Source organism: Helianthus annuus, chromosome 6 (assembly GCF_002127325.2).
Source record: "Helianthus annuus cultivar XRQ/B chromosome 6, HanXRQr2.0-SUNRISE, whole genome shotgun sequence".
Taxonomy (NCBI): Eukaryota; Viridiplantae; Streptophyta; class Magnoliopsida; order Asterales; family Asteraceae; genus Helianthus; species Helianthus annuus.
Window position 1 is genome coordinate 62,576,279 of NC_035438.2, and position 12,392 is coordinate 62,588,670.

At 39.4% G+C, this 12,392-nt stretch overlaps 1 protein-coding gene across 1 annotated transcript; it reads right to left on the reverse strand.

The window, feature by feature from the left end:
• Positions 1–9,813: 9,813 nt before the first annotated feature.
• Positions 9,814–10,356, reverse strand: LOC110944805 (TMV resistance protein N-like). The gene has a single exon (XM_022186451.1). The coding sequence runs from the start codon at positions 10,354–10,356 to the stop codon at positions 9,814–9,816; it is 543 nt and encodes a 180-aa protein (XP_022042143.1).
• Positions 10,357–12,392: the final 2,036 nt, after the last annotated feature.

The window sequence follows — 12,392 nt, forward strand, 5'->3', positions numbered from 1 at the left end:
ATGGAGAAAAGCGTGATACGCCTTTGAGAATCATTAGCTGTCTGAAAGCTAGAAAGTGTTTACAGAAGGGATGTGTTGCCTTCTTGGCACACATCGTGGATAAAGAAGCTGCTGACCAGAAGATCGAGGACATTCTAGTCGTAAAGGAATATCCTGAAGTCTTTCCAGAAGATTTGCCAGGATTACCGCCGTAAAGACAAGTCAAGTTCCACATTGACTTAGTTTCAGGCGCCGCGCCTGTGGCTAAGGCACCCTACCGACTTGCGCCTTCGGAAATGCAGGAGTTGTCAACGCAACTTCAAGAGTTGTTAAACAAGGGATTCATCAGACCAAGCTTCTCACCTTGGGGAGCTCCAGTATTGTTTGTCAAGAAGAAGGATGGTAGTTTCCGCATGTTTATCGACTACCGAGAACTGAACAAGTTGACAATCAAGAATAGATATCCTCTGCCGCGAATTGATGACCTATTTGATCAGCTGCAAGGTTCAAGTTACTACTCAAAGATCGATCTACGATCAGGTTACCATCAACTGAGGATACAAGAGGAAAGTATTCCCAAGACTGCTTTTAGAACTCGATATGGACATTACGAGTTTCTGGTGATGCCGTTTGGGTTGACAAATGCGCCAGCCGTTTTTATGGATTTGATGAACAGAGTCTGTAAACCGTACCTCGACAAGTTCGTGATTGTGTTCATCGATGACATTCTAATCTACTCGAAGAAGAAGGATGAGCACGAATAGCATTTAAGAGCTATTTTGGAGCTACTTAAAAAGGAGAAGTTGTATGCCAAGTTCTCAAAGTGCGAGTTCTAGTTACGCGAAGTCCAATTTCTTGGACATGTGGTTAATGGAAATGGAATCCATGTGGATCCCACAAAGATCGAAGCGATAAAGAACTGGGAGACTCCAAAGACGCCAACCGAGATTCGACAATTCTTAGGTTTGGCTGGTTATTATCGAATGTTCATTGAGGATTTCTCGAAAATCGCTCAACCCTTGACCTCCCTTACCCAGGAAGACAAGAAGTTTGATTGGGGAGACAAGCAAGAAGAAGCATTTCAGTTGCTGAAGAACAAGCTTTGTAATGCATCGATCTTATCGCTACCCGAAGGAACGGAAGACTTCGTGGTATATTGTGGCGCCTCGCATCAAGGTTTAGGATGCGTGTTGATGCGGCGACAGAAAGTTATAGCATACGCGTCACGCCAGTTAAAGGTTCATGAGAAAAATTATACCACGCACGACCTGGAATTAGGCGCGGTGGTATTTGCGTTGAAGATCTGGCAACATTATTTGTATGGTACGCGATGTACAATCTTCACTGATCATAAGAGCCTACAGCACATATTTGACCAGAAGGAGCTAAACATGAGACAAAGACGTTGGGTTGAATTGTTGAACGACTATGATTGCGCGATCAAGTATCATCCAGGGAAGGCGAATGTGGTCGCCGATGTCCTAAGTCAAAAAGAAAGGATTAAGCCCATAAGGGTTAGGGCTTTGGAAATGATTGTCCAGACAGACCTCTCATTGCGCATTCGTGTCGCGCAGAGAGAAGCTCTCAAAGAAAGGAATGTTGAGGATGAATATCTCTGTGGGATGGAGAAGCAGTTGGAACCAAACGAGGAAGGAACTTTATGCTTCATGAAACGAATTTGGGTTCCTCTGTTTGGTGGATTGAGAAAGGTCATTTTCGATGAAGCTCACAAGTCACGGTACTCAATTCATCCCGGTGCGGAAAAGATGTACCAAGATCTTAAGGATTTCTACTGGTGGCCTAGGATGAAAGGCGAGGTTGCGGTATACGTTGGTAAATGTTTAACTTACGCCAAGGTAAAAGCCGAGTACCAAAAGCCTTCAGGTCTTCTGCAGCAACCTGAAATACCCAAGTGGAAATGAGAATAGATTTCGATGGATTTCATAACGAAATTGCCAAGGACGCCCAAAGGTCACGATACTATTTGGGTAATAGTAGACCGTCTAACGAAATCTGCGCACTTCTTGCCAATTAGGGAAAAAGATAACACGAGTAAGCTAGCTGAGATATACATGAGGGAGATCGTTGCACGACATGGAGTGCCTCTCTCAATCATCTCTGATAGAGACGGAAGATTCGTGTCAAGGATTTGGCAATCCTTTCAAGAAGCATTCGGTTCTCAGTTGAACCTAAGTACAGCCTTTCACCCGCAAACGGATGGACAGAGTGAACGAACGGTTCAGACTTTAGAATATATGTTGCGAGCTTGCGTAATGGATTTAGGTGGAAGTTGGGACACTCACCTACCATTGGTCGAATTTTCATACAACAACAGTTATCATGCAAGCATTCAAGCCGCACCGTTCGAAGCTCTTTATGGACGCAAATGTCGATCACCGATTTGTTGGGCCGACGCAGGTGATAGATAACTGGTTGGTCCGGAATTGGTCCAGGAGACGATAGACAAGATTGCACAGATCCGAGAGCGCATCAAGGCGGCTCGCGATCGACAAAAGTGTTATGCGGACCGAAGAAGGAAGCCTTTGGAATTTGAGGTAGGAGATATGGTTTTACTGAAGGTTTCACCCTGGAAGGGTGTGGCACGCTTTGGAAAGCGTGGCAAGTTGAATCCATGTTACATTGGTCCATTCAGAATTCTGCAAAGGATTGGGCTTGTAGCATACAAGTTGGACCTACCTGCTGAACTTAATGGTGTTCACGATACATTCCATGTATCAAACCTGAAAAAGAGTCCAACTCAAGAGACAGTTGTCATTCCTGCTGACGAAGTTCATATCGACGACAAGCTCCACTTTGTTGAAGAACCAATTGAGGTTACTGATTAGAAGATAAACAAGACACGTAGGAGTAGTGTCAAGCTCGTCAAATTTCGATGGAATGCACGACACCGCCCAGAATTCACGTGGGAGCGTGAGGACCGCATGAAGGAGAAATACCCCCATTTATTTCCCAAGACCCCTACAACTAGAAGTAGAACCTAAAATTTCGGGACGAAATTTTCTTAACGGGGGGAGAATGTGACAACCCTCATAATTCCAGGTATCCGTACAACTAATTAATATTTAATTTGTGCTTAATGACTATGCTTGATTACAATTGTGATTAAACTGCTTTCTGTTTTCTGTTACATACATACACATGCATCACATTTTATATTGTCACTCTATTTATTACACACAAACATTAGTGACAAACTTGATGCACAAAGCACAGTTAGCACAGTGAGCGGATAACCCAGAGACATGCTGACAATGCCAGCACCTAGACAGACAATGTTTTTGAGGCTAGTATGAGCCAGAGATAGAATACTACACTAGTAGGGAGTGTAGGGAAGTGAGGACCATAAAACTGCGTCACTAGATGATAGTTATAGTGCCGGGAAGTGCCTAAAACACACTTTAAATGCAGAATTCTGCACCTAATAAACAAAATTCCGCATTTAATAATGCTAGTAAAGTGCAAAAACTTGGCAAAATAGTCCTAGATACTTTCCAAAGTGTTGGAAATTGATTGTGTAACTAAAATTAATACAAAAGACACTTTACGGGTTTATTAAGCACCTTAAAGGAACAACACCCAACCGAACAACCGGACTTTACCCGGAACACAAGCCAAACACATTGTTTTTATTTTTCTGAGCTAGTTAGGGTCCCCAAACACCCTAACACACTATATATTATATAACACACCATAACCATTAACTAAACACTTGTTTCTCTAACTAGTTAGTAACTATACATTTGAAAACCAACCCCATATCCCCCCCCCCTTGGGCGACGGTCACAAAGGGGTGACCCACCCTTTGATTTCTTTGATTTCTGTAATAGATCATGTTGGACACTTAGAGACATAATACTCAATGGTTAAAGAATGAACTTGGTTTATATAAGTGCACAAGGGTTATGCATACATTCACAAACACACAACACAAACAAGCTCTCTCTCTCTCTTCTCCTCTTCCTTGTGTTCGGCCGCCAACAACCACCACCATACCACTACCCTCACTTCATCTTCCAAGTAATCCACATACATCTAAAGGTGCAAGAGACCATACAAGTAAGCTTGGTGTGTTCGGAAGCTCAAGGACCACTCTCATTTTCTTTTAACCATCACTTCTACACTCTTGAACTCCCCTAGCCTTGTGCTAGTAGTAAGTTTCTTAGATCTTCATCTTCTTCATATTTTTGATGGTTAATTGTTAAAAGAATGGTGAAATCTCAAGAACTCTAAATAACCATAAACAAGTCTTGAACATAAACTAACAAAGTGATGAAGTAGTGTTAAAATGATGTTGAAATCATGATATATTTGTGTTGTTATGCTTGTTGTTTGTTGTTTGCTAGTTGAAATGATATAGTTCATCACATGGACTTGCTAGATCATGTTTAATAACATGAACTAGCAAGATGTGAAAGTTAGAGGTATGTGGATGATGAAATCATCCACACATAAACTATGAACTTGGATAAATAAAATGTTTTCTTGAAAAATAAAGATCAAAGTGGGTTATAATCTTATAGATCTAAATGTCTATGAGTGGTTTTTCGAAAGAACCAAGTAAGTTTTGATAAAACTTGGATCTTACATAAACTAATCACACTTTTAGTGGGTAAACAAGTGTAGAAACACTTGTGTAAGAAGAAATTTCACAAAGAAATATTTTTAGAAAATGTGACTAGAAGTTGTGAATATTCAAACTCTTTAAAAATAAAGTTTTTAAGAAACTAATCACATTTTTAAAGATAACAAGACTTACTAAGTGTGCTAGCAAGTTACTACATGTTTTTATAAATCTTCAAGTTCATGAGTTTATGGTTTATGCTTGTTTTTGACAAGTTTGGTAATTAGAAATTGTATGTTGTTAATTGATGATTGATTGAATGAATTTTTGAAAAGAAAATGATATGCTAGTAAGCATGGACGCCTCCACTTACAAAGGAAACTCTGACGAAATTTTTCTAGAATTCCAACACTTAGAAAATATTTTTCTAGTAAGTGTTTAAAAATATATTTTAACCTTATCTTCAAAATAAACTTCGCCACGATTTTTATTACAAAAATACTAAGTGCCGGAGGTTGATTTTCGTAAATAAAATTTGTTAAATATATATTTAGAATATATATTTTATACTAAAACTCTTGGGTGATTGTTTGTTTATTACGTGAACTAGATATATTATTTTTAGGGTAAAAATAATATAACTTATAACGCCATGATATTACGACTCCAAAATAATACCCAAAACTCTCACAAAATAAATATTTAAGTTACACAAGTATTGTTGCATTACGACACGCTAAAACGTAACTTATGTAGTATTTCGGAAAAATACTCTCATGCGTATATTTTTGATAAAGTATTATTTTGGAAAATTTATGAAGTAATATATAATATTTTTGGGAAAATATATACATTTTGAATTAAGACGATTTAGACAAGTAATTTAAATATATTTTTCTAAGTGGGACTTAAAATATATTTTTCGGAATTACAAGCGTACGTGTATAAATACCCCCATCCTTGGGAAGGAAATACACATATAAAATAATTAAGAAGTGTGAATACGAAATGGTTGCCTAACTATTTTCCCAAAAACGTTAAACCCTAAGCCAAGGCACGGCCCATCCGTCTAATAGGCATTAGTACGTGTAGGTCGTCGCGTAGCAGACCGAGTTGGGATTGACGACTATTTCAGGAGACGCACTTCTGTGAGTTCATGTCCCCCTTTTCTCTTTACTGTTTTCAGTTTTATACTTCGGGGGGTGAAATACATGCGACAATTATTACAAACATTTATTTACATGGTATGGTTAGCGTAGGGAGGGTTTACTACTAGATCATGTGAGGGGTGGGTACAACACTTAAGGCCATTAATCCTCGTTGTTAGGACCGAGGGACACGAGAGTGATAGATCTATTTGGGTGTAGCGAGCCCACACCCGTGAGGCTGGGGCGGCCCATTGAGGTGACTGTGTCTAACCGCCGAAGCCCGGTAACAAATTTGCTAAGTTTGAGTTTTCCTGCACTTTCTCACACATATCAGTGGCTTTGCAACCCATTGGTGATCTCTTTTTCCTTATTTCTACATGCCAGGGACTTTTATTCATACATGAAAGGTTTATACATACTCACTTTTACATGAACTCGCTCAACTTTTGTTGATTTTTCAAACTACATGTATTACAGGAAACTAGAGGATCTGGCGAAGTATGCAATCGTGTCAAGCTGCGTAGGAAATAGTGATGTCATCCAGGTTTAGGAGGTGTGACCCTTGCCTGGACGGGTTACAAGTCTTAAACCATGTTTTTATTTAAGTCTTTTGTCGAGTCGTATGAACATGTTTTAATTTTGTCGTGGTTGTATTTTGTTTTATGTGTCGACTTTTAAAAACAACGATGTTGTGGTAACTTTTAAAAATTTATGAATGGATGACTATCATGTGTTTATTTCATATAGCATTGTTATGATTGTGTTATGGTATTAAGAAGTCACACCAAATAAACCCACGCTTCCGCAAAAGCCAGGGTGTGACAGCTCTGTCGTCGGATCCGCATGGTGGTGCCAATCGTCGCACGATCGTCCCACTTGCCCAGACCAGTTTTCTTCGCAGAATCTGTGTATCTCAGTCGTTTGGCCCGGAAAATCCTCGTTTTCATCATCTTCTTATTTGGCACGCTGTTTTAGGTCTGTAAACAAAAATACACCCGATTAAGTATCCGATTCTCGGTTTTATGGCCAAAAACGCGTAAATGGAGGAATAAAACATATGTATTTTGGTGAATATCAATACTCTTTAAGGAACTATTGTTGCAACTCTTGCCATGTGTGAATGCTTGCATAAGGCAAGGAGATGAACCATTCACGTGCTGAGTCTTTTAGGGAGAACTGAAATAGGACCAACTTAACTTGATCAGGTGTGAACCCGTGTCCACCTATCATACCACAAACCGCTTCAAATTCCGCAATATGAGCATACGGTTCTTCACTCTCCTTTCCATGAAAATTAGGCAACATGTTCAAGATATGTGGTTTTGCCTCAAAAGATCGGTCACCATTAAGAACGGGCATGACAATAGGTGATGAGTTTTCCGCAATTTGTGGACAGAAGTGACTCTCTACCCCCCTGATATTCGGATCCGGAAATCTCGGATCTCTTTGCATTTGACGTGGTACGGATGGTGCTCGATTCACCCGTGGTGGGGTTTGGTATCCGTTACCCCCATGTGGTTGTCTTTGCTGAAACCCTTGGTATTCCCGGTTTTCCATCAAATTTAATTGGCCTCTTTGCATTCCCGCATATCCTTCACATTCATCCCATTCTTCATCATGCTCCAAACCATAATCCAATCTACCCTATTCCTAATCATCCACTCTACCCCGATTCATTCTCTGTTCAAACTGGTCACCAGCACGGTGCGGGTGAGGTTCACGGTTAGATCTATTCACAACCCGAATCGGCTCGGGATGTTGTTGGTTTCCTAGCGGATTACCCATGCGTGAGTACTTTAAATATCCACCTCTCACTTGAAAGTCACTTTGTGGATGTGCTTGTCTAGCATTTAGGTTTTGTGGTGGTGGTTAATTTGGTTGGTTTTGAATTTGGGTTTGATTTTGTGGTTCGGTTGGAAACGGAGGTAGTGGCATGTCGGGAAATGGTTCTTGCTGTGATGGTTTCTGATTCGGATTTGATTGATTTTCTGGAGGATTCATTGTTGAAACTATCGCTTTTCCTTTCCAGACAAAACGAAGAAGTAAGTTCTGTATGGCGGTCTTTTCGATTTCGGGGTCGAAAAGAAGTGGTGATGACATTCCTGAAAACCTGGTATACATGCAACTAGAAATCAACTGCACACAAGTAAACAAGAAACTACGCGTAATACCGAACGAAACAAAAATAAACAAAAAGAAATATTTTTTGGTTTTTTAATTTTTTTATAGAAAACAAGAAACACAACTAATTAAACTAACACTAAGCGCATGAAATCCCCGGCAACGGTGCCATTTTGATGACTGTCGTAAGGGTCATGCAAAAACCTAATTAGCCTAAGTAGATAGCGTAAGAAGGGTATCGTATCCACGGGGAATTTGTGGTTAATGTTCAGTTTTAACTATGATCTAATCTATTGTAAATTCGGGGGGTTTTAATGATTGTTTGAAAGAACACGGAAATTGTTGAGAAAAGTGTTATCAATAAGAGAAAAAGTAACCTCCGCCCGGAATCCCAATTACCCGTTTTTAACACAAACACCTGTTTACTGATTCAAAACACCACATAGACATGGACTTGGATTAATGATTTTGATTAATTGTTAGGGGTAGTTTTTAAGATTCACCGTACAACTTAACAACCCGCTTAATTATACCAGTTACCCACCAATTTATTAACCCGCTAACGATGCAAGTATATCGCCAATACGCTTACTAAACGACAAACAATTCAAATATAATAAACGTTGCACAAAATCTACACAAGTGGTCAAGATTTACCAGTTAAAAAGAATCCGGAAAACAAAGTTTTAATGCAAAACGAAACAATCTTTCATCCGGGCGGAAGTCACAATGCGTTTAGCCGCTCATGGTCGTCATCACAGCTTTAGTCTTCATCGGGGATGGATTAGACATGAGAAACAACTTGAACGAGTGAGGTTTATGGTCAAAATCGTTGGAAATCACCTTTGACTTCGTCTGGAAGGGCTGGAAACTGATTGGATACCCTAAAAAGCAATTTAAGCCGTTCTTATACTTTTCCCGTAATTGGACTCTCCCACGCGTTGCGGGGGAATCGTGGCTCCTTGCGCGTGGCGCCTGGAATACCCAGGTTAGATTTTTCGTTGCGGGTCCCGTGTTGACCCATCAAACCCATTTTTTCAGCTCAGTTTCTCTTTTTTACCCTATTTAGCACCTGCTACGCCAAAAACACCAAACACGCAATAAGTATATGAACCAATATGAATTAACGTGTTAACACACTCAAAATAAACACAAACTACTACAAATATACCGTGTTTTGACCCACACATCTATCCATAACTCAAAAAAAAATATGGTATACGAAATTAACAAAGTTTGCAATAGGTGTGCAAAATATGCTATCGTATTGATGTAGTTCAAATATTTTCCAACTATGATTATTGAGTTAATTTGTTCCTTTCAAGATTAGAGACGGAAGTTATCGCTAATTATGAAACAGAATCATCTTTTAATCTTTATTAGATAACCAACAATTTTTAAATTCTTAGTGTTGCCACAGGTCATGTTCATCGCAATTCCCAAGCAAAATTAGAGACAAAATTAACTTGTGTTGTAAATACCTGTGCAGGAAAGTGGATTTTGTTTCACATTTTGGGCATTGATGTAATGTACGAAGTGATCCCAGTTTTGGCAGGAAGATGACAGATTACAATTATCAAGTATGTATATTTAACACTTCACTGCTGGGTGCCTGTGATGATCATCATTCATATTGTATAAGGTTAACAAGTAATTAATTAAACATCTATTAACATGTATATTAAGGTGACCTTGCTCTTTTTATGAGTAAATACTAAATACTAGTATTAGTTTAAGTTTTCTTTGAATTGCTGTACTTAACTACTTGACCAAGTAACATTACCAAAATGTCACCTTCAAAAGTCCATGGAGTGACCTCTGAACCATGGGAGGCGTCCCTGTGTCACCTTCAAGCGTCCATCAATGGGGTGCTAATGGGGTGCTGACACGTGTCAAGAATAATGGATTGAGTCGACGGCTGACTCCTCCGATGCGTCGGGCTGACTCCTCCTACCCACTTCATCTTCCACACCACCACCATCTTCACTTGACGTTGCCGGAGAACTGAACAATGAATACGCCAATTGAATGTAAAAAATGGATGACATTAGTGCCTTTGTCAATCTTTGTTATCCTTCCTCGGTTTGTATTAATGGGAGTGGCAGATGCATTTCTAGAGGTGACATTGTAAAACAGTACCCGAACTTCGTATTCATCATCTCCCTTTTTGCATTCAAGGATCTTCACAAGCTCCCTCATACACCATGTAGATGAGGGATAGTCATTTGAGAATATGACTATCAAAAACCTTGACTGTTCGATGGCTCTATAGAGTTCTGGTGCTATCTCTTCTCCCCTCTTTAACTTCTTATCATCTCTGAATGGATAGATCCCTTTCCTTCTGAAATCACTAAACAGATGATCAATAAATGTTTTACAGATATCTTCACCTCTGAAACTCACAAAGACATCATATTTCCATCTGTGAGCATATTGTGAAGATGATGCCATCATATTTCCGTCTGACATGTGAAGATGGTGGTGGTGGGGAAGATGAAGTGGGTAGGAGGAGTCAGCCCGACGCATCGGAGGAGTCAGCCAAGCCACTAGGAGGAGTCAGCCCTACGCATCAGCTACCTTTTTGCCTTTGAGGAGTCAGCCGTCGACTCAATCCATTATTCTTGACGCGTGTCAGCACCCCATTGATGGACGCCTCCCATGGTTCAAGGGTCACTCCATGGACTCTTCAAGGTGACATTTTGGTCATGTTACTTGGTCAAGTGACATTTTTGTAATTTTCCCTAGAGACATCGTTTATTGTAAGCTTCATCATTTATTGTGGATATATCGCCCTAGAGACAGACCCTTTTGGCCGTTTAACAGAGGACAAGCATGATCCGCCAATTTGATTGAGGTAAAAATTTGCTATATAGCTCCAAGACATCCATCATTAATGATAAAATCAAAGATGGAGGACAAAGAAAACCCCATCTTCAAGCTCAGGCAACCTTTTAGTATGCTTGGAGTTATTAGAAAAACCATTAATACAACATTCAGAAACAGGAGGCTTCTTCTAGTAATCTTATGTCTAGTGATACTAACAAACATGTTGGTACAAGTGGCAACCAGATGTGATTTGGAATCACTCCTCCAATATTTCCCATATCTGAACGCATATGGAAGACGTGGCAAAGGTGTAAATACATGTGAAAGGATGTTAGCACAGCCTGAAACGTCAAATTATGAGATATCTATCCTGCCCTGTTGTTTGTTTTTATATTTTTCTATTATTACAATATCTTGTTCTTATGAATCTTATGCTGGGAATACCTTGAGCATCAATGATGCTTTCTGTAAACCATCAAATATCTGGATAAGGCCACTTCTCACTAGCGGTTGCATATGGTTGCTCACCATGGGAATATGTCTAGTTTACATATATATTTATTTTGCAATATTGTCTTTGGCTGGAAGATCACATCTTTCGTCAATTCATTTCTATATGGCTGCACTAAAATGGATTTTCAATGCACATGTGAATGCTCTTTGGATAATGAGTCTTGTGGTTACAGTTTTAGAGGACAATATCAATGGGCTTGATGCTATAAATAGAGCAAGACACCTACTGAAGGGTAAAAGAATTCAGACAAGTTTGTTAATGATGCTTTACTATGGTGCATGTCTACTCGTTCGAAAATATTTTGATGCCTTTTCGTTGATATTTGAAGAATGGGCGATTGAAATACAGTGGGGTATTAAAATGCCTTTTGTGACTGGGTTCGATGTATTTTTGTTTGTGTTCTACACGGTTCTTTACCACGAATGCGAAATGGTCAATAAGGTGGATGGGTTATGGGATGCATAATGCACATTTCCGGATAAATCTTCCTAGTTGTAGATGTTATTTCCGGATAAATCTTCCTAAAATATAATACGCTTTTTTATTGAGTTCGTTAATTTGCCCAATTTTTCTTGACTTTGCACTAACCAATTTTTCTTGACTAGCTTGATTTGATTATAGGAAAAATTACACTTTTCGTCCTTTATGTTTATATCGGAATACAACGGATACCCTTTAACTTCAATAATTACAGTCACAGTCCTTTATTTGAAAAACTCATTACACCATACGTCCTTTAACTCTAACCCAGTTAAAATTTTAAGTTAAGCCTGGTCATGTTCTTTACAAATGAGGGTAGGTTGGTAATTTTACCCATTTATTTAAAATATATTTAAACAACTAAACCCCCCATATCTCTCTCTTCCCCCCCCCCCCCCCCCCCCCCAACCAACCCCCACCATCATCCCATCGTTATGATGACTGACTCTAGCATCGGTTCAGTCAAAAACTGCTTTATAAGGGGAAAAGGATGGCAGTTCGGTTTTAACCGGGTTCAATGGAGATCTCAAACCGGTTCAACCGTTCAATTCAGGTCCAAACCAGTACCAAATCAATGTCCAAACGGCTGCTTTTCAACCCAACTTTTTGTGCACCTCTATTTTAACCCAAAAGAAACATAGGATGGCCGCATCCATTTCTTTTATCAAAATGGGCACATACACTGCAAGTAGACATTTGGCTTAAAAAAATTCAAGATTTAGCGAAAAGGTTCTTCAATGAT

Excerpts from the sequence above, each read along its gene's own strand:
- LOC110944805 (XM_022186451.1), bottom strand. The coding sequence starts at position 10,356 with ATGCGTCGGGCTGACTCCTCCTACCCACTTCATCTTCCCCACCACCAC.